At 36.4% G+C, this 27125-nt stretch overlaps 2 protein-coding genes across 2 annotated transcripts in view; one reads left to right on the top strand and one right to left on the bottom strand.

The window, feature by feature from the left end:
• Positions 1 to 357: 357 nt before the first annotated feature.
• Positions 358 to 27125, bottom strand: part of dscamb (Down syndrome cell adhesion molecule b) — a 278527-nt gene continuing 251759 nt past the window's right edge. Inside the window, exon 33 of the mRNA XM_067364527.1 lies at positions 358 to 438. Coding sequence (XP_067220628.1) covers positions 434 to 438 — 5 coding nt within the window. The 3' untranslated portion in view covers positions 358 to 433. The remainder of the gene's footprint in view (positions 439 to 27125) is intronic.
• Positions 4243 to 27125, top strand: part of pcp4b (Purkinje cell protein 4b) — a 46064-nt gene continuing 23181 nt past the window's right edge. The window contains exon 1 of the mRNA XM_067366062.1: positions 4243 to 4277. Within this exon, the coding sequence (XP_067222163.1) occupies positions 4269 to 4277 (9 nt within the window). The 5' untranslated portion in view covers positions 4243 to 4268. The remainder of the gene's footprint in view (positions 4278 to 27125) is intronic.

The raw sequence follows: 27125 nt of genomic DNA on the forward strand, positions 1-27125 counted from the left end.
ATGAAGCCTTTTATTTATTTAATTCCAATTATTGTCAGTGGATATTCTCCTGATTGAAATACAGACATTACCAAATACTGCCATGATGCTTGAATACTTTGTAGTTTAAAAATATATTGTTTTTTTTCCCACATTGCAGTAATGAGATTTTGTTGCATTCTTGCAATGAGAATCAGTTGGAGAATTGTGCTTAATTGTCATGAAAATAATGTCACAATGCAAAAAAACAAAAACAAACCAAAAATAGCAATAGTTATAAAACATGCTTAATATTTAATAATAATTCTTGTTTATTTTTTATTTTGGGATTATGCATTTACAAATTATACATATACATACAAACATGCTTATTTTTTCCTCTCGTCAATATTACATTGGGAAGGGTCTCTCCTTCTCCTTCTCAGATCTGATGTAAGTGGAGAAGATCCGTTACTCATTCTGGAACACAAAGCAATTGACAGCTTAAAGAATCCATGAATGCCTTCCTTTTCACCATAAGGAATCAAAACATGATTGTGTTGTCAAATATGAAGTAATGTCTGGCAGAATCTCAGAATAGCTGGTCTTTGGAAGGCTGCTGCGGTTGAGGAGGGATTTCTCCTCATCTTCCTCTGCGTACACCCCCAGTTGGATCTTCTGCAGCAGAGACTCTCGTGTGATTTGAATGTGTTGCAGAACCCGATGCAAAAGGGAACAGCTATAGGCTTCTCCTGATGCAGTGTTTATTCTCAGAGTAAACATCTGCAGAAATGCCCAAGGTGGAGTCTGAAGGCTTTTTGAACAGGAATACAGGAATGGAGGAGAGAATTTTGAATTGCACACATGAGTGGAATGCTTATATGGAATAAACAGTACATAATTATATCTGGATTGTGGCAAAATATTAGTTTTGTGCTTTTCAGAGTTTAAGTCCACCTGTAGTCAATAATTGTATCCCGTAAAACTCATCTTTGATCACTAAAATGACATATTTAAATGTTTTATTCCTGCATTAAAATAGCTTTAATGTAACAATCTTGCCTCATTTAATCTACTTGGATCAATGAATATGCAAATTAGCCCCGCCTCCACATGCTCACACCAGCTCAGAGATCCACTCAGTCATCTTACTGAGGTACACGCTGCACAGGGGTATCTCACTTCGAACATCGGACACGTAACGGTAATTAAAGGGATAGTTCACCCAAAAATGAAAATGTGATGTCAGTAATTTTATCCCTTAAAACTCATCTTTGATCACCAGTTAGTGAGGTTAGTGAGGTCTGAAAACAAGTTCTGATGACGGAAGTGATGTCTAGCACTCATTGAAGCAAAGCGTGAGACATCACTTCCGCCATCAGAACGTGTTTTCTGACCTCACTTACCGGATGCGCAGGGCAGTTGGACATAGTGGTGTTTTAGAGGTAAAAAATTATATAAATACCGTTCAGTTTCTCACACAAAAACCGATCGTTTTGTGTCTTAGGACATCAGTGTGTCGTCACGAGCCGCAGGGTTTAATTTGGATCTGTACATGTTTTTTTGACTCTTATAGACGAAGTTCCCATTGACACGCATTATAAGACTGACAGACGGCAACGGTTGGAGTTAAAAATCATCATTTGTGTTATACTGAAGAAACAAAGTCACCTACATCTTGGATGCGCTGGGCGTAAGCAGATAAACATCACATTTTCATTTTTGGGTGAACTATCCCTTTAACTCTGTACTTTATTTGGTTGCACCATTTGTTCTTAAAGGTGCCCTAGAATTAAAAAATGAATTTATCCTCGGCATAGTTGAATAACAAGAGTTCAGTACATGGAAATGACAATATCTGCATATGCCAGCTCATGTTCAAGGCATTAGACAAGGGCAGCCAGTATTAACGTCTGGATCTGTGCACAGCTGAATCATCAGACTAGGTAAGCCAGCAAGAACAATAGTGAAAAATGGCAGATGGAGCAATAATAACTGACATGATCCATGATATCATGATATTTTTAGTGATATTTGTAAAATGTCTTTCTAAATGTTTCGTTAGCATGCTGCTAATGTACTGTTAAATGTGGTTAAAGTTACCATAGTTTCTTACTGTATTCACTTGCAGTCTGTATAATGCATAAACACAACTTCATTCTTTATAAATCTCTCCAACAGTGTGTAATGTTAGCTTTAGCCATGGAGCACTATCAAACTCATTCAGAATCAAATGTAAACATCCAAATAAACACTTTACTTACGCGATTAGACATGCAGCATGACGAACACTTTGTAAAGATCCATTTCAGGGTTATATTAGCTGTGTGAACTTTATGCTGTTTATGCTGTTTAAGGTAAGCTTGAGCTCGGGGGGCAGGGAGCGCAAGATTTAAAGGGGCCGCAGCCTGAATCGGTGCATAGTTAATGATGCCCCAAAATAGGCAGTTAAAAAAAATTATTAAAACAAATCTATGGGGTACACATTCAGGGGAAACCTTAGACTTATATTACATCTTGTAAAAAAACGTTCGATGGCACCTTTAAGGCAGAACATAGCTAGTAGCTGGTAAGGTCTCCGTAAAGTAATGCGTAGTCGCATAATATGACGTTTACCCTCAGTGATCCTTCAAATACACGAGCAGAAGTTGCTGAAATGTCATGAATTTTAGTTTATCCTTCATTCTGACTTATTTTGCCTCACGTAGCTAACAGTAAAAATAAGTTTCCGTTAAATACAATAGCCAATTAATCAATATGTTTTTATAAGTAAATAACATTCAGAAACTGTATTTGAAACTAAATTAATAAGGATCAATAAATAAATACTAATACAAAAAAAGCATAAGAAGAGACATTTATTGATTATGACTGATTTTATTTGACATGCACATCACGGAGTAATGGGACCAATGCACACAGCGGCGCGCTATTTAGAACGGTAATCTTTTCACATGTTCTCTCTCTTAAAATGTATGCGAGTGTAAAATATGTCAGCAGCATCATATATGTCTGGAGAACGAAGTCTGTCAGGTAAAACAAGAGCTTATTGATGCAGGTCAGTCAGTCTGATATTTTATTCCAACCGTTACTCCTGATAGGAGGCTTCCGTAAATATTTAGTGTATACATAGAGTTACGCTTCAACTAAGTTTAATGGTGCAACACAAAAATATTATATATATTTAGTAGTGCGTAAGTTGTAACTCTGTGCCCATTTACGTCTATACTAGTCTATTTTGCAACTTGCGCTCTGCTGGTGCAACCGGCCCCAGCTGGCTTCTCTCAAGACCAGGGATGCCAGGTTTTTACAACAAAATGGCAATGGCATTTCAGGGGGGTCCCACGGTAAAAATCGTGTTCTGGAGGGTAAAATTCACATTTTTGGTGGGAAAACCGCAGACTTGGCAACACTGCTCAAGACTTCCCTGTCAGTTCGCTGTTAATGATATGCTAAAGCCCGCCCACACGTTGACGTGATTGGTTACAAGGTCGTTTGTGACGTCACAAACACCAGCGATTTCAAACCACTTTTTTTTTCACTGCAGTTTTAAGGAGAAAATACTCTGCAATGGTGCTGACTGATGAATTTGCTCATGGTTTGTCTTGAAGCATATTAAAAACACCACACAGACATATAAACAACATTAAAAAACTTGATTTTCACCACAGGAGGATCTTTAAACAAATATATATCAGACAAATTAGGCTATATACCTGACATCTATAACACTGAACTTGTATAATGACGCACAAAGAAGAAATATTTGGATTAATTAATAAATTAGATATGATGCAGAAGAATAACAGAAGTGTGTTATCGGTTTCCGAGCGGTTGATGGAAAACCCGGAGTGGATCTACAGCGACAAAACGCTTTAAAGGAAGAGATAATAACCAAATGGAAATTCTACTATAATTTGTAACCAGGCAACTACAATGTACAATAAATAATTACTTATTTATCTGTTTCACAGATAAGCAGAATAAACCATTTTCAAATCCTAGTAAATCGAGTGAATATAATGCTGGTGATTGTTTATCCTGGACTGTCAGGCTGCTGTGAAGCTGCGCTCGTGATGAGAGGACAGAGCTCTTCATTACTGGACGAATAAAAGAGGATAGTAGCCTAATATTTCACAAAGAAGGGAGGAGGAGATTTGCCGACGGTTCTCCTATTGGTTTAGTGCAGCCGTGATGGCATTGAGGTGACGGCTTCATACTTTATAAAGCTCCCTCAGAGTGAGGAAACCACTGTGAACTCCTTACAGCTGAAGAGGCGCTGAGGAAAACCCGTGACATAACACTGAACCATGAGTGAGGTAAGTGCTCCACCGCATCCACACGAGCTTTAAACGTGCCTTAAGAGCAGAGCTTCGCAACAGATTTTGATTATATAACACGCATAATGAATTTGCACGCATATTGATTTCTTTTGGTGCTGCAGTGTGTTGTAAATCTTCTCACTTTAATTCACTTTAGCTTCTATACTCTCATTTGCCATCGGAACTATGTGGTTATGCTCTCACATTACACATTCACTTTATAGGCTACTTAAATAAATGTCAATTTCTGTAGGGTGACAAATTCTGTTAAAGTACAGGAAATATCAACAAAAAAGTGAAGTATCTATCTATCTATCTATCTATCTATCTATCTATCTATCTATCTATCTATCTATCTATCTATCTATCTATCTATCTATCTATCTATCTATCTATCTATCTATCTATCTATCTATCTATCTATCTATCTATCTGTAGGCTACACAAAGGCATTGAATATTTCCACAGTTATTGCCCTGGAGAAGTGGCACAGTTCATTAAACACACACTGACCTTTTGCAACAGCATCACTCAATAGCAGTGCATGTTATCGCTATGGGAGCTTGCCATTAAAAAGCACATTACAGGTTGTTTAATGCCAGTTCAGCAAAATCTGAACAGTAACCGAATAATGAAGCATGCTAGACAAGTCATCAGCAGCAACATCCAACACTGTTTTTGACAACTGATGTTGTAATTAATTAATTCATTGATTTATAAGATCCAATGTGACATTTATAAAAATACCCTGAAAACACAGTTAATAATGTATGCCATTGTGGTTTCATGATGTGAATTTTAATATTGTATGAATTTAATATAATATTGTCACAAAAATAATATGACAGTCCTGGAATTTTAGTTGCATTTGCAATGTTTAAATTTGAAACATTCACATTTGCAAACCTATAAATACCATGATATAGTTTTTGTCTCACCCAGTATAGTATATTTATATAGCAGAACAAGAACTAGATGTTTAGCTTTGATTAACTAGTAGTTTTGATTATCTGTTTTACTTTAATTTGATGATGAAATGTGTTTTCTTACCGCATGGATTGCAGCATGGAAAAATAAAGCTAAATGCAAATAATAAAACTGTGAATACTGTATGTTTGGATGCAAAATGGTCACTTTTACTATGTCATGTTTGGGATTATATGTAGTTCCTGGTAATATTTTGACAACTTTTTATGATAAACAAAAGATACCTTGCTGTACACCACTTAAAATCCCAACGTAAAATCTTATAGTCCTGAAGCAAAGCTTGTTTTTACACATAACTTTATTCAGTTCAGGTATGGGCTGTTTCACTAGAAATACCTGCTGGACATGAACAGGGTGTTCATTTACCTTTTTCGTTTTTTTTTTTTCCCTTTGGTTATTGAGATTTTCATCTATCAGAAGAGCTGAAAGCAGCTGGTTTGTGCTTGTTGTGTTGGGTACAGGATTTTCTCTCAGTAAATAGTTAATATATTTCTAGAGAGGAAGTGCTAATTAACTTCAAAGCCGTCTAGAAGCGGCGCTGTTGTGGAGTCTCTCTCTAGCGACATGAGATAGGTGTGTGTGTGTGTTTTCCGTGACCTGCAGTGCTTTTGAACGTGATGTGCCAGATGTAACATAGAGAGGGATGCTAATTATGAGAGTGGAAATTAGCATAAACTCAGCCCTGATTTAAGCAGTCAGGTCATTACCATGCGTTCAGTTTGCTTCAAAGTATTTAATATCTAAAGAAAAAGACCAATTACTGTGAGAGCTGTGATCAAACACCATATGCCACATCTCTCCGGCTCCTTCTCATTAGCTTTCATTCTGCATTTTCCTGTAGAAAATTTGGTTACAGAAAGATGTTTATTTTTTTTATTTTTTCTATCTAGATATCTGTTGTAGTAACGGTTCTCTCTGACCCTATGAGTTTAAAAGGAATGTGAAATTATAATCTTTTTTCTTTCTCAATACAAAGTACATTATTTAATTTCCATTCTTTTTAATTTTTTTTTAACTTTTTTTATGGAAAGTAATAACTTGCTTCACCTCCTCCACTCATTCCTTTTCAGGCTGTCATGGGAGGGGGAAATAATATTAATCAATAAGTAAACAGCTATTCATTGTTTTAATTTAGTCATTTACTATTTTAGATAATGTGACCTTTCTAAACAGACAATGTTATTAACAAAAGTAAAAGTTGGAATAGTTATAGATGAATTTAATGCCAGGTAATGTTAATGTAATTAAGATTACAATAATGATAGCAAACAGCAAATGATAACTTTCATAAAAAAGTGAACCTTCATTCATTTATAACAACCATAAACTGTATAAAACATAGGCATAGTGTCCGAAGAGCATTTTTGAAGCCCAAAGTGGGCGGAGCCAGCTGTTGCCAACTTGGTAGGATGTCACTGTGCGTCACTCCTGGACAAATGAAAATGGGGCGGGACGTGGGTGGAGCTGAGCTCGACGTGATCATGTTAGCAGGCAAAGGAGCTATCTATCTATCTAAAATATTAATAAAGTTATATAATTTGAAAGTTCTAAGGTTTACTGTCAATCTACAGTGTCTTTTTTACTCTATTGATGCTCCAGCAACAGTAATATTGTAATTATTGTCGGGTGTGCAAATGACAACACGCAAAATCAAAACAGGACTTCATACCTTTGTAATGAAATAGCGATTGCGAGATGAATCCAATTCGACGCTCTTGGGTAAAATGTCCATGTGTGTCCATTGAAAAACAAAAAACAGTCCTTTTTGTCCACAGAAGCGTAAATCCATGAAATATTGATATATTGTCCATTTTTTGCATCACATTTCTTCTGAATGATCTGCTCTCCATCATCGTTCTTCAAGAAATTATGCAACCTGAGCAGCGTTTATGTTGTAAAACTGTATATGATCGTATATATATCTCACAAACAAATGAGCCCGCGTCCAAAATAGTGCAGCAGTTTTAGTTATCATATCCAAGCAGTGCTGTCGGAGTTTGTGGTGTCTTGAGAGGCATAGTCTCCAGCCCTTGTCATTGTAGTAAATCTGACAGACAAAACTTTTAGCCAATGCCAAGATGATTCAACAACGTGTGTTCTGTTTATCTTCCGCATGTGTGCACATCTACACAGACGTACACTGAGATGCTAAGTTCAGCGGCTGGAATTAGCTGAGGTGACGTGACGGCTAACTGACAGCAGACAAACAGCTAGTGACAGCAGCGGCAATCCACCTGTCACTCAAGTGGCCACTCTCTTAATTATGCTCAACGCAGAATATAATTTAAACGGATGAGTTATAAAATTCACCCCCCTCACAGTTGTCATGAAGGGCAAAATTAGCTGTATAGACCAAAACCACTTTTTGTACCAGGCTGTAAACATGTTTTTTTCTGCTGTAAAGTTGGGCATTTTAACATGGGGAGTCTATGGGATTGACTCTCGTTTGGAGCCGGTCAATGAATTGCAGTTTAAGTCACTTCTGTGAGAACGTAAGGTTGCCACTTGATAACAACATGCTTCACCTCAGAAAAAAAAAAAAAAAAAAACCTTTGTTACTGAAATAGCAGAAATGCTGCAAATAATGATCTTACTTTCATGGTAAAAAAAATGTAAAAATGCTACGGTAAAAAAACTGTTAATTGGTTACAATAATCAGTGAAAAACTGTAATATTGCTAATACAAACTGCTAATTTTACAGTAAAATACAGCTAAATGTACAGTTTTTGGCAGAACATTACATCTTATAATTTACAGTATACAAACCATAAATTGACATTCCCAGAATTCCCTCTGTGACAGCTCACATTTGATGTTTTTATTTAAATAATTATGTTATCAGTTATGTAGGCTACATTAGAGTTTTATGTTGTTAAATTAATGTAAAATTAATGTAAATGTAAAATTAATCACTATGATGTTACCAATGTTGTATTTTTTTACAGTAAATTCTTTACTGTAAATTTAATAGATTTTTGTATTTATAATTGTTTATATTGTGTAAATAATGAAAATTTATCAGCACACAACAAAAAAAGTTATAGTTTTAATAAATGGAAGTTAATTAATAAATTAAAAGTAATTGTATTAAAATATACAAAACCTTTTTCAGTTTTTAATTAACTTAATGCAAAATCAATGAAATTCTGCTTCACAGTTAATTTATTTTTAATTCTGTTTCTCTATCCCTGCTGTTTGAACTGTGGCAGTAGGGCCGTATGAATGTACTCATCACATGAGCAGAGCTTCAGAGCACAGATTGGGGATCAAGAGCCACACGGCACATTTAATCTGATTCTGACAACTCTTGAAAAACTGCCCACATTACTCATTTCAAAATGGTCTCCACATCTCTCGTCTAATTCATCTCTGACCCCTCCACACATCACTTCCCTCACACTGGATTGTTTTAAGACACTCAAAAGGCCTACTACATATCTTAATGTTGCACAACTGTCGGGAATATGATTGGACATGTGTTACCATGAGCAAGAATGCACCACAGCAACTTTATTTGCCAACTGCAACTGTCTGATGTAATATTTCCATAAACAGAAGCTGTTTTCATTCTTCCTGTTTATAGTGCATATGAAGTCAGCTTTCACATTAGCATTTGTGTATTTAATGACACATAAGATTTGAGTAATGGGACTAAAAGGAGGTGAAATAATACTCAAACAAGAATATACTGATGAGCCAAAACATTAGAAACACCACCTGCTTAATATGATGTTGGTCCTCTGCGTCAGCTCAAGTCAAGTCACATATATAGCACTTTTTACAATGCAGATTGTGTTAAAGCAGCTTTACAGTGGTAACAGGAATATAATTTTGGCTGTACAGCAGCTCTAGAAGAAAATAGTGTCATTGTCCAGCTTAAGTAAGTTCAATAATGATTCATTTCTGTTGTAAAAATCATTAGTTATTAATTTAGTTCAAGTGTGGGCTCGTTACTCAAAAAATTAGTTAATATTACTTTACTTATTACTTTCTGGCAACAGCATTTAGTTACACTACTAGTTATATTACTTTTCCTTTACACTCCACATAAGTTGTAATTGTTTATCTTCCCCACACAATTCTTCTGAAATGTTACTAACAACATATTTCTATTTTCATTTGACCAAAATCCACATTGGATCACAGTCAGAAGTTATTACAAACACTCAATGGTGATGATTGATAGTGACTTTTAAGTAGAAGTGTTGTATTAATCTAATTTATTGTCATGTGAAATCATATAAGTTCATAAGAAAATGTTTTGTTTTCCAAAAAGATGTTTAAATTATAGTAATATAATTTATATTGGGATCAGAGGGATGTGGGTGGGCAAGTCATTTGATGCCAGAGTAAAGTAATGCCACAACTTACACAACGGTGTTCAGATCATCTTTGCTCCTGACAAAATCAATGTAATGGCAATATTTCCATCCATTTCTGCTTCAATGAAAGTGTCATACAGCCAGTCTTTGTTTCTTCACAAGCCATTTGTGCTGTTTGTGTGACTAAATCTGCCATGATCAAACCTTCAGCATGAATTTCAATAAATGCAACATGGATCTCCACCTTACTGTTTGCAGAATAAATGCACTTTTGCAACCTAAGTGACAATACTATGGGGAAAATGAACATAATTTGGAATTAATGGAAATAATATTAGAAGTTTCACGGTTTTATCTTTTGAAGTTCCTAAAGGTTTGAACCGTTTTCATAATGTTAATCATTTGAAAATGATATAGCCACTGACATTTTTTTTTTTATATATCAAAGAGCATCATTCTTTGCTTTATGAATCTGTGATTTGTCTCATTTGCAAAAGAATTGTCGCTTAGAAAATCTAATGTGAATACAGATTACAAAGTGCTCACCAAAACCATGCGTTTTGTATTGATTTAACATCTAATGAAGTTATTAAAGTTGGTTAAATGAAGTCAGTGTGCCACCTAGAGGTCTCTAGGGTGAAGTGTGGGTTGGTAAAGAACGCACAAAATGGCCATTATTACATTACTCTTTTTGATAGAATAATTGTGATTATCAGTTTAACCATTATCATGCAGCCCTACACTGAATGTAAGCTTTTCCATATTCCAGGCTTGCCTGCTGCACTGGTGACTTCATTAGGCCCAACACCATGAGGAGGCAAAAGGGGCATTGCCCCCACAGATCTGATTGGTACCCCCTCAGTTTCAATTCGTCCCCCCTTCACCACCGAAACACAATCGATTTTAACCCTTTGACACGTACGAACACACCGGAGTGATTAGAACGTTCAGTGTGTCACTGCTAAATTCAGCGCTCAGAACTTTTCATATTTCACAACTATTCAGTGTTTTCAACCATGTAATGTTTATTTGAGGTTTCAGACATTTAAGTGAAGTACTAGGGTATATATATAAAAGGCATTTATAGTTTGTTAAATGCAAATTCCATACACTGAATCAATTATCCTTTCAATTATAATTTAAGTGTTTTGTTCATATCAGATACATTGTGTTTGAAGCAATAAAGTTTACTCTCTTCTTCCAGTTCACCAGCTACTTTTGTAAAAAAATGATAAATTTACATGATGTAAATCCGACAGATCCTCTGAATTGCGGTGCAAACTCATGGCGCGTTATATCAACTAACATAATCATTATAAACGTGTTTAAATGACAAAACACATTCACTTCCTCATCTTTGACAATCTGAATTCATGATATAGTTAACAAGTTTGTGAATATTTTGAATAAAAAAGGAAAAACGAAATAAACGCGATACCATCTGTCATAGTGTGTCTGCATGAAACGTCACCAATGAATTAATACTTTCTAATAATGTTCTAAAATAATGAATGCCTTAAAAAAATCACGGTGGAAACTAGTACTAGTTACTGCAAAAAGTAATATAATTACTGTAACTAGAAACTAGTTACTGCCCAACACTGTCCCCGACTAAGCAAGCCAGAGGCGACAGTGAACTTTGACCTGATGCATGATGTATTGACGAACGTGGAAGCCGACGATAGAGCAAAAAAAAAAAAACACCGGTCATGAATTAGAAGTCTAAAAGGAGGATTTCTAAAGAGAAATGTGGGAAGAGCTTGAGTTTGTTGTCCAGTTTTATATGTTTGAACTGCGAGAGGAGTCAACTCTCACCTAAGATTACAATACTCCTACGTCATACACAAACTCTCGTGAACACGCGGATGGACGTTACACAGCAAAATCCCCAGACTCTGCTCAGAGAACATATGATCCCTCTCTACATAGAGTTAAAATAACACTGAAGCAGAGTTAAAGTTAATGAGATAATATGCTCTTTGTGGAGTTGTTTAATTTTTTATCTTCAGCTGATTTCATCTAAGGTTGTGACTGTAAGTCCTTTGTAGTTCTTGTGTTTCTCTTCAGTGATTCTGCTTGTTAACAGCAGGTGTTCATCACTAATGCTCAATCATAACTTAATCACTTAATTATCTCATTAACTTTAACTCTGCTTCATTGTTACTTTAACACTATATAGAGAGGGACCATATGTTATCTGAGCAGAGTTGATTTAACTGTGTACCAGAAGCCAGAGATTATAGTCTATAAAGTTATAAATATGGATATTTTTCTCACAAAACACATTGCTTCACTTTAGAAGGCCTTTATTAATGATGGATGGATGTGATTTTTTTGGCTTCAGAATCTCTGTTACTCTTCAGTCCCATTATAAAGCTTGAAAGAGCCAGAATACATTTTAATATAACTCCGATTGTGTTTGACTTTAAGAAGATAGTCATATACATTTAGGATGGCTTTAGGGTGAGTAAATTATGGGGTAATTTTCATTTTTGGGTGAACTATATTGAGTAAGCACACAACAAAAATAACAAAACAGAACTGATAACAAGATCACAAGGAAATTAACCAATAAAAACATGACACGAGAAACAAGCGGGAGAAATAAAAGTCATGACTTGAAGAACATGAAACCTAAACAAAAATCTAGACAGACGTAACAGTTTTAAAAAAATGTGTGAGATAATAATAGTATGAAATGTAAGTTCTCTTTTTCCAGTTACAAGCTAAGAAATCACTGTTGTGTTATTTTGGATATTTCCTCTTTTCTTAAATCTAGAAAAGCATAAGCTGTGTCTTTGAACATTTGCAAATGAAGTAGCCCAGCTTCAGGGCAAAGCTGCAGTAAATTTTTCGTTTGGCCGAAGGCATCAACACATCAGCATATTAAGAAGCTTAAGCAAACAGTTTTGTTATCCAAGCTGGATTATGTGAACTTTGCAGTGGTGCTTGCGAAGGCAAGTATCACTATAACTATTGCTCATACTGAAGGTTAGTGATTTGTACAAACCCTTAACCCCAAGTATTACAATTCCTGGACCATCTGTACTACGCACATGAATGATGCTTCGAATCACGCGGCTTATTGAGGAAAGATGTGCTTTTACTTTTATTTTAAGTTTTGTAACCACACTAATTTTATGTTAAAGTGCAAACTTTCCCAAGATTCCACTTTAACAGCTCCCATAACCAAATGAAAGATGTCTAAAGAACAAGGACCAAAGCATATTCACAGAGCTGGTTCTATAATATTTGCTATGCTTATTAGATGCTGCTTTCCATATTATAGCATGGTGACAGCAGGATGTACATCAAAAAAGCTATGAATATTTGAATGGTCATTTACTTCAGTAAAAGGGTCACAAATCACACACACTCGCAGACCGACAGGCTAAGTGTTGTTATAAGAATAAATTGCCCCTGTAATGTGTTAGTTTTGCTTTGATTACTGAAGCAGTATTCATCAATTGCATCAGGGTTTATAAGATTCCCTGCCGACTGTACAGCATCTTGCACATGCAATGTAAATCTGCAAATGAAATCGATAAAACAAACTGACAACTTTATTAAGCCCCTTGATGGTGAGAAGTGAATTGAAAGGTGATAGCAGAACATTTAGTCAATTGAACAATAAACTGGGTAGAAACACTATAAATAAATCTCACCTCACTAGAGACGGCTTGCTTGATTGATTTAGACTGTTATTTATAAGAAATGCTCTGTAGCCTACATTATAAAATAAGATTTATTTGCATGCTTTTCCACTGTGCTCCACTTCTAATGTTAGTCAAGTTTTTGGACAAAGTACTGTAACGCCAAATATGGCTGCTCTAGTAAGTCCTGCCTTCCAAATAAAAGAGCCAATTGTCAGCTTGCACATTGGCTGGACCAACCTGAAAGATTAAAGGTAAGAAACAATGTCAAAAAATCCATTAATGTAAGATTGTATTGCTCATTTGAAATATGTTATTGAAATGTGAGTTTAGCAAATTTTTTTTAATGATTTAGTGCTTTGCTGCACTTGTTCACAGGTTTGCTGTAGAGTCATGTATGGAGGGTATGCATGTGACGTCAAAGTTGGCTGGCTGGAAAATTCAGCACCATTCAGCGCATGGTCTGAAGCACCGGTGCACTTAGGGCGTGTCCGAATCCATTTTTGCTAGTTTAAAGACAGCGTGCCAGGTGCATGGTCTAAAAGGGTTGTTCCTCGTCTCTTAATGAGTCATGGATGTGTTTTGGGCATTACGTGCAATAAACGAATCAGAGTCTCATTTCCTTTAAAAGCCAGCTGCGCTCGTGCCATTGTGGATTCGCTATTTACATTGCGGAATTGCAGGTGGAAAGTATGAACGCTTCTCCCAAGAGGACTCCTTTTATTTTTAATATTTAAAAATGTTTGTATGCTGCCGCCCGTGCCTGTGTGTGTAACAAGCAGAGAGTATACGCTTGTTGTGCACCCGCATATAAGTGCATATTACTGATTGACTTTAGACCAGGTTTTTGTTGGTCAATGGTGCAGACATTTTCAGTTGCCTCATAATAGCAACATGCCAACAATGCGCCTGAACACACCTTGTTTTCAGACCAGCACACCCTTGGGCGAACAGATGGACATGAGTGCGTTTGCTGTTTAAACAATGTGATGCTGGACGTGAAAATGATAACTGCGTCAGGCTGAAACTTACAAAAAACATTTGTGTCGCGCCTGGCATCGCATTGCGCCGGGTGTATGATAGCGTCCAAAGTGTTACTGCAATTTGCTATTAATAATATTATTTTTGAATAATATTATGTTTTTATTATTTTCAAAGGTTTAATAAAAGTACAATTTATTGTGTTGTGGTGGGAATGAAATGAAGATATACACTCGTGACAATGATTTTTTTTAAATGGCTGCAAAGAGGCATTTGTTGAGGTTTTCACAAAAATAAAAAGGTAAATAAAACATGTATGGTCCTTGTAGGATTGTGAAATATTACTCCTACCCTTTTAATGTTGCTGTTTCATTGATGGTATCAAATGGTAACACTATGTTAGATGGTAAAATATCATTGTGTCATGTTATGTGTTAGGTTTGTCAACTATAACTCCTTTCAGGACAGTGGTGATTGATGATCGTTTAAACTTCACAGATCATATCGCTACAACGGCCTGATCCTGCAGATTTACCTTATATGACATTAGGAAGATTAGATCCTTCCTATCGGAGCGTTCCAAACAAATTCTCGTCCAAACTCTTGTTCTATCCAGACTACATTTTCCATTTCTATTCCATTTATTTATTTATTTTAAAAAGCCCCTACTAAATGATTAAATGTAAAATGTAAATGTTATTAGCAATACAAAGTGAACAAATTCTTTTTTGGGTTTTGACCTTGGTAAAAGCAGTAGTGTACAACTGGGCTAAAGGCACACCTTAAAAAAAAAGTGCTTTTCACTACTCCCATAGTGAATGACTGCAGAAAAATATATGATGGAGCAACATATTTTATGTGAAAATAAACACTAAACCTGAAAAAAATAAACAAAACACCAAATTGTAGCAGTTTCCCTTTCGAGTGCAATGGGCAAAGAATGCTGGGAAATAGAAAACCCAGCACAGATTTAAACTTAAGTTTGTCTAAATTAATAGAAATGAGTTCATAAAACTTAAAACAATGGAACAGTTCAGTTTACTTAAAATATGTCAGTTCTGTGAACTTAAAACAAAAAGAAGTCAAGGATCAAGGATCAGCTAAATTCCCGGTGGCATCTTGAAAAGCGGATGTTTAGGAAAGTGCTGCGGCTAGTTTTTGTGCCATATAGTGGTTAATGCGCTTTTTACCCTGATGCACCTTTAGCCCCGTTGTACCCATGAACCATACAGAACTTTCCAGACTGTTTGGAGTAACTTGTGTAACATTCAGCCCCTGATGCTCATCGACACGATATCATCATACAAAATGTGTGAACACAGACAGAAACAATTAATTAATATGATTTCCCCTCCATTTATCTATGCCTTAGATGCAAAGCAATACATTTTTGATGCACCTTAAGTTATTTTCGATTAAATAGAATTTTAAAATTGCTAAGTAATTCATTTAGGGCCTTTTATTACAATACAGGCCTTACCAGTTTGCAATGCAGACTATGCTAGCAGTTCGACAAGACACCTAACAACCTCAATGAACTTCAGCTTCAGTCATTTTTAAAAAACACAAACTGGGACTTTCCTCTGAAAACATGGACACCTGATCATTGTGTGTTAATGTTGATAATTAGTTACCTATTGTTCAATTTCAAAACGGTCTAAATCAAAGAGAGGCGATGGTGTTTCAAGTTAGTTGACTGTGTCAAAGGAGAAGTTAAGATGTAATGTAAGACGGGGATCTGGTAACAGCAGGAGCGAGGCATTGAGGAAGTGAAACATTCCTTTGTGGTTTCAGCCTCGGCTCACCTGGCAGACTGCTCATAAATCACCTGTGACAGCTGATATCTGTCAAGAGATATCGTTCATCTTAAACTTAAACTTTGCTTCAATGCCCCGAGAAGAACACAAGAGCTCAGTGGATGATTTCTCTCAATCTGTTGTTTTTATCACTGAAAAACAGAACAGTCTAGCTATGTTGCAAAACCTGCTGTCTACAGAGCTCATCTTCTCTATCATGTAATAAAACACCTCACAATGCCCTTTAGCTGTTATAAATTAACTGTAAACCACGGCTTCACAGGGGTTATTCCTTTAATAAAATGGTTACCACATGATACAAATATTAAAGCTCCCTAAAGCTTATGAACATAGGACTGACCCGAAGGAAACCGCTGTATCTAAATGCTCACTCAATCTCTCTCTCACAATACTCTACTATAATACAGTAAGCTTCAATTAACAATATCAATGAGAACAAACATGTGTTTACATTGCTAAGAGTGTTGTGCAGTGATACACAGAACCGTTTTTTGTCGTGATTCGTGAATAAAACACAGCCGCTGACCAATCAGAATCGACAACTGGAACTAACCGTTTTATAAACGGCCTTTTATTATAATTCTAAAATGTCCACCTTCAGGTCATGGTACATGTGTCTTTTTACTGTAAAAAAATAAATATATTGTTAGTCAAAATGAGCACCAACTGAAGCAACTTAGGTTTACATGTTTATACATACAATGATTTTAGAATAATCATGTTAAAATGTAAATATCAAATATGTTACAGCAGGCTTTTACTGAATCGTTTTGCATTGCATTATATATTCCCCCCACCCCACAATGAAAACACTACACTACAATTTTTGTAAAAATAGATAGAAAAAAATTTGTATTGGTTAAAGCACTATATAAATATAGATTACTAGGCATGTAACAACTTTCATGTCTGTTGACTCTCCTCTTGCTGTTTTTAAGGAGCTTTAGCTCAAAATAATTTCTTCTCGCACAAAATGGAACTTGCTATTGCAATAATCCGAACGCTGTTTGAGTTTGTGGCCTATTTCCACGTCTTCCTTGAACTCTTAATTCACAGTGAAAGCCATGCAGAAGTTCTGTAGACTGTGCAATATACAAGCTCCTAAAATAGCACTACAATGGCTGTGAGGAATTTATTTATTTATTCAGCTCATAATTCTATAATTCAACAGTTACAACTGACGACACATTTCATCTTCACAAATTTACTGACTTCTAATCATTAGATTTAGCAGAATACAAACTGGAAATGTGAAAGTTAACTTCATATACAACAGGGAAAGGGAAACGTATTTTTTAACACCCAATATAACGTACAGTGTATAATGTACATGCCTTTATTCACCCAAACCCACACAAACACTGTCCAGGGATGAAGCGAAATACATTGCAAACATCTGATCTCATCAGTATCTGAAAACTAAGAAGAGACTGAAACAAATACTGAGAACTGCAAAAAAAAAAAAAAAAGAAGAAAAGATCAAAAACAACATTTTTATTTAATTTACTGATGAATAAAGCTTGGCAAACCATTTTTTTTTTTGTGACCTTCAGAATCACTCAGCATGTTTTTGCCTTGAATTTATATTCTTATAATGGAGAGCACTTCACATTTCATTAGTTCTTCAGTATATCGTCTCAGTCGCTGCTGTACACAGATCTCAACATGCGGAAAAAACAGGGACTCACTTTAACATGGTTGAAACAAGGATGATATATCAATAATATGTGGAAATATATTAGGGCTACTTGTTTTTGGTTCTGTTTCCTGGCATTTTAGCATCTTTTGATATATTGATTTTGTCTTGTCATGAATTTTTAAATGTTTTTTCATTTTTTAATGTTCCCTGAGGTTCACTTTTTGAACTATATGAATGGAAAAATTACATTACCAAATTGTTTACTTATGGTTTGCTGTCAGAGCCAAGGCTGCTTCATCTTTCAACAAAAATGTCATTGCGAACTCAATTACACTGTGCCTTGTTTACAAAACAATCTGCAGTCAGATGCTCCGAACAAACCTGTGTTAGATCCGGGAAGCCATTAAAAAATTACCTGTTTAAACTCAAGTGTGTGGAGTATGGAGTATGACTTCAGAAACTGAACGCACATCTGTATACTGTATCAGCGTAGACAGCGTCATTCATTATAATGACTTCAGAAACTGAACACATCTGTATACTGTATCAGCGTAGACAGCGTCAGTGATTATAATGACTTCAGAAACTGAACACATCTGTATACTGTATCAGTGTAGACAGTGTCAGTCATTATAATGACTTCAGAAACTGAACACATCTGTATACTGTATCAGTGTAGACAGCGTCAGTGATTATAATGACTTCAGAAACTGAACACATCTGTATACTGTATCAGTGTAGACAGCGTCAGTGATTATAATGACTTCAGAAACTGAACACATCTGTATACTGTATCAGTGTAGACAGCGTCATTCATTATAATGACTTCAGAAACTGAACACATCTGTATACTGTATCAGCGTAGACAGCGTCAGTGATTATAATGACTTCAGAAACTGAACACATCTGTATACTGTATCAGTGTAGACAGCGTCAGTGATTATAATGACTTCAGAAACTGAACACATCTGTATACTGTATCAGTGTAGACAGCGTCAGTGATTATAATGACTTCAGAAACTGAACACATCTGTATACTGTATCAGTGTAGACAGCGTCAGTGATTATAATGACTTCAGAAACTGAACACATCTGTATACTGTATCAGTGTAGACAGCGTCATTCATTATAATGACTTCAGAAACTGAACACATCTGTATACTGTATCAGTGTAGACAGTGTCAGTGATTATAATGACTTCAGAAACTGAACACATCTGTATACTGTATCAGCGTAGACAGCGTCATTCATTATAATGACTTCAGAAACTGAACACATCTGTATACTGTATCAGCGTAGACAGCGTCATTCATTATAATGACTTCAGAAACTGAACACATCTGTATACTGTATCAGTGTAGACAGCGTCAGTGATTATAATGACTTCAGAAACTGAACACATCTGTATACTGTATCAGCGTAGACGCGCGTCAGTGATTATAATGACTTCAGAAACTGAACACATCTGTATACTGTATCAGCGTAGACAGCGTCAGTGATTATAATGACTTCAGAAACTGAACACATCTGTATACTGTATCAGTGTAGACAGCGTCAGTGATTATAATGACTTCAGAAACTGAACACATCTGTATACTGTATCAGCGTAGACGCGCGTCAGTGATTATAATGACTTCAGAAACTGAACACATCTGTATACTGTATCAGTGTAGACAGCGTCAGTGATTATAATGACTTCAGAAACTGAACACATCTGTATACTGTATCAGCGTAGACAGCGTCAGTGATTATAATGACTTCAGAAACTGAACACATCTGTATACTGTATCAGTGTAGACAGCGTCAGTGATTATAATGACTTCAGAAACTGAACACATCTGTATACTGTATCAGTGTAGACAGCGTCAGTGATTATAATGACTTCAGAAACTGAACACATCTGTATACTGTATCAGTGTAGACAGCGTCAGTGATTATAATGACTTCAGAAACTGAACACATCTGTATACTGTATCAGTGTAGACAGCGTCAGTGATTATAATGACTTCAGAAACTGAACACATCTGTATACTGTATCAGTGTAGACAGCGTCAGTGATTATAATGACTTCAGAAACTGAACACATCTGTATACTGTATCAGTGTAGACAGCGTCAGTGATTATAATGACTTCAGAAACTGAACACATCTGTATACTGTATCAGCGTAGACGGCGTCAGTGATTATAATGACTTTAGAAACTGAACACATCTGTATACTGTATCAGCGTAGACAGCGTCAGTGATTATAATGACTTCAGAAACTGAACACATCTGTATACTGTATCAGCGTAGACAGCGTCAGTGATTATAATGACTTCAGAAACTGAACACATCTGTATACTGTATCAGTGTAGACAGCGTCAGTGATTATAATGATTCAGAAACTGAACACATCTGTATACTGTATCAGTGTAGACAGCGTCAGTCATTATAATGACTTCAGAAACTGAACACATCTGTATACTGTATCAGCGTAGACAGCGTCAGTGATTATAATGACTTCAGAAACTGAACACATCTGTATACTGTATCAGCGTAGACGGCGTCAGTGATTATAATGATTCAGAAACTGAACGCACATCTGTATACTGTATCAGCGTAGACAGCATCAGTGATTATAATGACTTCAGAAACTGAACACATCTGTATACTGTATCAGCGCAGACAGCGTCAGTGATTATAATGACTTTAGAAACTGAACACATCTGTATACTGTATCAGCGTAGACAGCGTCAGTGATTATAATGATTCAGAAACTGAACACATCTGTATACTGTATCAGCGTAGACAGTGTCAGTGATTATAATGACTTCAGAAACTGAACACATCTGTATACTGTATCAGCGTAGACAGTGTCAGTGATTATAATGACTTCAGAAACTGAACGCACATCTGTATACTGTATCGGTGTAGACAGCGTCAGTCATTATAATGACTTCAGAAACTGAACACATCTGTATACTGTATCAGTGTAGACAGTGTCAGTGATTATAATGACTTCAGAAACTGAACGCACATCTGTATACTGTATCGGTGTAGACAGCGTCAGTCATTATAATGACTTCAGAAACTGAACACATCTGTATACTGTATCAGTGTAGACAGTGTCAGTGATTATAATGACTTCAGAAACTGAACGCACATCTGTATACTGTATCAGTGTAGACAGCGTCAGTCATTATAATGACTTCAGAAACTGAACACATCTGTATACTGTATCAGCGTAGACAGCGTCAGTGATTATAATGATTCAGAAACTGAACACATCTGTATACTGTATCAGTGTAGACAGCGTCAGTGATTATAATGACTTTAGAAACTGAACACATCTGTATACTGTATCAGCGTAGACAGCGTCAGTGATTATAATGATTCAGAAACTGAACACATCTGTATACTGTATCAGTGTAGACGGCGTCAGTGATTATAATGATTCAGAAACTGAACACATCTGTATACTGTATCAGCGTAGACGGCGTCAGTGATTATAATGATTCAGAAACTGAACACATCTGTATACTGTATCAGTGTAGACGGCGTCAGTGATTATAATGATTCAGAAACTGAACACATCTGTATACTGTATCAGCGTAGACAGCGTCAGTGATTATAATGACTTCAGAAACTGAACACATCTGTATACTGTATCAGTGTAGACAGTGTCAGTGATTATAATGACTTCAGAAACTGAACGCACATCTGTATACTGTATCGGTGTAGACAGCGTCAGTCATTATAATGACTTCAGAAACTGAACACATCTGTATACTGTATCAGTGTAGACAGTGTCAGTGATTATAATGACTTCAGAAACTGAACGCACATCTGTATACTGTATCAGCGTAGACAGCGTCAGTGATTATAATGACTTCAGAAACTAAACGCACATCTGTATACTGTATCAGCGTAGACAGCGTCAGTGATTATAATGACTTTAGAAACTGAACACATCTGTATACTGTATCAGCGTAGACAGCGTCAGTGATTATAATGACTTCAGAAACTGAACACATCTGTATACTGTATCAGTGTAGACAGCGTCAGTGATTATGACTTCAGAAACTGAACACATCTGTATACTGTATCAGCATAGACAGCGTCAGTGATTATAATGGGTTCAGAAACTGAACACATCTGTATACTGTATCAGCGTAGACGGCGTCAGTGATTATAATGATTCAGAAACTGAACACATCTGTATACTGTATCAGCGTAGACAGCGTCAGTGATTATAATGACTTCAGAAACTGAACACATCTGTATACTGTATCAGCGTAGACGGCGTCAGTGATTATAATGATTCAGAAACTGAACACATCTGTATACTGTATCAGCGTAGACAGCGTCAGTGATTATAATGACTTCAGAAACTGAACACATCTGTATACTGTATCAGCGTAGACAGCATCAGTGATTATAATGGGTTCAGAAACTGAACACATCTGTATACTGTATCAGCGTAGACAGCGTCAGTCATTATAATGACTTCAGAAACTGAACACATCTGTATACTGTATCAGCGTAGACGGCGTCAGTGATTATAATGATTCAGAAACTGAACACATCTGTATACTGTATCAGCGTAGACAGCGTCAGTGATTATAATGACTTCAGAAACTGAACACATCTGTATACTGTATCAGCGTATACAGCGTCAGTCATAATGACTTCAGAAACTGAACACATCTGTATACTGTATCAGTGTAGACAGCGTCAGTGATTATAATGACTTCAGAAACTGAACACATCTGTATACTGTATCAGCGTAGACAGCGTCAGTGATTATAATGACTTTAGAAACTGAACACATCTGTATACTGTATCAGCGTAGACAGCGTCAGTGATTATAATGATTCAGAAACTGAACACATCTGTATACTGTATCAGCGTAGACAGCGTCAGTGATTATAATGACTTCAGAAACTGAACACACATCTGTATACTGTATCAGCGTAGACAGCGTCAGTGATTATAATGATTCAGAAACTGAACACATCTGTATACTGTATCAGCGTAGACAGCGTCAGTGATTATAATGACTTCAGAAACTGAACACACATCTGTATACTGTATCAGCGTAGACAGCGTCAGTGATTATAATGATTCAGAAACTGAACACATCTGTATACTGTATCAGCGTAGACAGCGTCAGTGATTATAATGATTCAGAAACTGAACACATCTGTATACTGTATCAGTGTAGACAGCGTCAGTGATTATAATGATTCAGAAACTGAACACATCTGTATACTGTATCAGCGTAGACAGCGTCAGTGATTATAATGACTTCAGAAACTAAACGCACATCTGTATACTGTATCAGTGTAGACAGCGTCAGTCATTATAATGACTTCAGAAACTGAACACATCTGTATACTGTATCAGTGTAGACAGCGTCAGTGATTATAATGATTCAGAAACTGAACACATCTGTATACTGTATCAGTGTAGACAGCGTCAGTGATTATAATGACTTCAGAAACTGAACACATCTGTATACTGTATCAGCGTAGACAGCGTCAGTGATTATAATGACTTCAGAAACTGAACACATCTGTATACTGTATCAGTGTAGACAGCGTCAGTGATTATAATGACTTCAGAAACTGAACACATCTGTATACTGTATCAGCGTAGACGGCGTCAGTGATTATAATGATTCAGAAACTGAACACATCTGTATACTGTATCAGCGTAGACAGCGTCAGTGATTATAATGACTTCAGAAACTAAACGCACATCTGTATACTGTATCAGTGTAGACAGCGTCAGTCATTATAATGACTTCAGAAACTGAACACATCTGTATACTGTATCAGTGTAGACAGCGTCAGTCATTATAATGACTTCAGAAACTGAACGCACATCTGTATACTGTATCAGCGTAGACAGCGTCAGTGATTATAATGACTTTAGAAACTGAACACATCTGTATACTGTATCAGTGTAGACAGTGTCAGTGATTATAATGACTTCAGAAACTGAACGCACATCTGTATACTGTATCAGCGTAGACAGCGTCAGTGATTATAATGACTTCAGAAAATAAACGCACATCTGTATACTGTATCAGCGTAGACAGCGTCAGTGATTATAATGACTTTAGAAACTGAACACATCTGTATACTGTATCAGTGTAGACAGCGTCAGTGATTATAATGACTTCAGAAACTAAACGCACATCTGTATACTGTATCAGTGTAGACGGCGTCAGTGATTATAATGACTTCAGAAACTAAACGCACATCTGTATACTGTATCAGTGTAGACGGCGTCAGTGATTATAATGACTTCAGAAACTGAACACATCTGTATACTGTATCAGTGTAGACAGCGTCAGTGATTATGACTTCAGAAACTGAACACATCTGTATACTGTATCAGCGTAAACGGCGTCAGTGATTATAATGATTCAGAAACTGAACACATCTGTATACTGTATCAGCGTAGACGGCGTCAGTGATTATAATGATTCAGAAACTGAACACATCTGTATACTGTATCAGTGTAGACAGCGTCAGTGATTATAATGACTTCAGAAACTGAACACATCTGTATACTGTATCAGCGTAGACAGCGTCAGTGATTATAATGACTTCAGAAACTGAACACATCTGTATACTGTATCAGTGTAGACAGCGTCAGTGATTATAATGACTTCAGAAACTGAACGCACATCTGTATACTGTATCAGCGTAGACAGCGTCAGTGATTATAATGACTTTAGAAACTGAACACATCTGTATACTGTATCAGTGTAGACAGCGTCAGTGATTATAATGATTCAGAAACTGAACACATCTGTATACTGTATCAGTGTCGACAGCGTCAGTCATTATAATGACTTCAGAAACTGAACACATCTGTATACTGTATCAGTGTAGACAGCGTCAGTGATTATAATGACTTCAGAAACTGAACGCACATCTGTATACTGTATCAGCGTAGACGGCGTCAGTGATTATAATGATTCAGAAACTGAACACATCTGTATACTGTATCAGCGTAGACAGCGTCAGTGATTATAATGACTTTAGAAACTGAACACATCTGTATACTGTATCAGTGTAGACAGCGTCAGTGATTATAATGACTTCAGAAACTGAACACATCTGTATACTGTATCAGCGTAGACAGCGTCAGTGATTATAATGACTTCAGAAACTGAACGCACATCTGTACACTGTATCAGTGTAGACAGCGTCAGTGATTATAATGACTTCAGAAACTGAACACATCTGTATACTGTATCAGTGTAGACAGCGTCAGTGATTATAATGACTTCAGAAACTGAACGCACATCTGTATACTGTATCAGCGTAGACAGCGTCAGTCATTATAATGACTTCAGAAACTGAACACATCTGTATACTGTATCAGTGTAGACAGCGTCAGTGATTATAATGACTTCAGAAACTGAACACATCTGTATACTGTATCAGTGTAGACAGCGTCAGTGATTATAATGATTCAGAAACTGAACACATCTGTATACTGTATCAGCGTAGACAGCGTCAGTGATTATAATGACTTTAGAAACTGAACACATCTGTATACTGTATCAGTGTAGACAGCGTCAGTGATTATAATGACTTCAGAAACTGAACACATCTGTATACTGTATCAGCGTAGACAGCGTCAGTGATTATGACTTCAGAAACTGAACACATCTGTATACTGTATCAGCGTAGACAGCGTCAGTGATTATAATGATTCAGAAACTGAACACATCTGTATACTTTATCAGTGTAGACAGCGTCAGTGATTATAATGACTTCAGAAACTGAACACATCTGTATACTGTATCAGTGTAGACAGCGTCAGTCATTATAATGACTTCAGAAACTGAACACATCTGTATACTGTATCAGTGTAGACAGCGTCAGTGATTATAATGACTTTAGAAACTGAACACATCTGTATACTGTATCAGTGTAGACAGTGTCAGTGATTATAATGACTTCAGAAACTGAACGCACATCTGTATACTGTATCAGCGTAGACAGCGTCAGTGATTATAATGACTTCAGAAACTGAACACATCTGTATACTGTATCAGTGTAGACAGCGTCAGTGATTATAATGACTTCAGAAACTGAACGCACATCTGTATACTGTATCAGCGTAGACAGCGTCAGTGATTATAATGACTTCAGAAACTGAACGCACATCTGTATACTGTATCAGCGTAGACAGCGTCAGTGATTATAATGACTTCAGAAACTGAACGCACATCTGTATACTGTATCAGCGTAGACAGCGTCAGTGATTATGACTTCAGAAACTAAACGCACATCTGTATACTGTATCAGCGTAGACAGCGTCAGTGATTATAATGACTTTAGAAACTGAACACATCTGTATACTGTATCAGTGTAGACAGCGTCAGTGATTATAATGATTCAGAAACTGAACGCACATCTGTATTCTGTATCAGCGTAGACAGCGTCAGTGATTATAATGATTCAGAAACTGAACACATCTGTATACTGTATCAGCGTAGACAGCGTCAGTGATTATAATGACTTCAGAAACTGAACACATCTGTATACTGTATCAGCGTAGACAGCGTCAGTGATTATAATGACTTCAGAAACTGAACACATCTGTATACTGTATCAGCGTAGACAGCGTCAGTGATTATGACTTCAGAAACTGAACACATCTGTATACTGTATCAGCGTAGACAGCATCAGTGATTATAATGGGTTCAGAAACTAAACGCACATCTGTATACTGTATCAGCGTAGACAGCGTCAGTGATTATAATGACTTCAGAAACTGAACACATCTGTATACTGTATCAGTGTAGACAGCGTCAGTCATTATAATGACTTCAGAAACTGAACACATCTGTATACTGTATCAGCGTAGACAGCGTCAGTGATTATAATGACTTCAGAAACTAAACGCACATCTGTATACTGTATCAGTGTAGACGGCGTCAGTGATTATAATGACTTCAGAAACTGAACACATCTGTATACTGTATCAGCGTAGACAGCGTCAGTGATTATAATGACTTCAGAAACTGAACACATCTGTATACTGTATCAGCGTAGACAGTGTCAGTGATTATAATGACTTCAGAAACTGAACACATCTGTATACTGTATCAGTGTAGACAGCGTCAGTGATTATAATGACTTCAGAAACTGAACACATCTGTATACTGTATCAGTGTAGACAGCGTCAGTCATTATAATGACTTCAGAAACTGAACACATCTGTATACTGTATCAGTGTAGACAGCGTCAGTGATTATAATGACTTTAGAAACTGAACACATCTGTATACTGTATCAGTGTAGACAGCGTCAGTGATTATAATGACTTCAGAAACTGAACACATCTGTATACTGTATCAGTGTAGACAGCGTCAGTGATTATAATGACTTCAGAAACTAAACGCACATCTGTATACTGTATCAGTGTAGACAGCATC

Source organism: Chanodichthys erythropterus, chromosome 17 (genome assembly GCF_024489055.1).
Source record: "Chanodichthys erythropterus isolate Z2021 chromosome 17, ASM2448905v1, whole genome shotgun sequence".
Lineage (NCBI taxonomy): Eukaryota > Metazoa > Chordata > Actinopteri > Cypriniformes > Xenocyprididae > Chanodichthys > Chanodichthys erythropterus.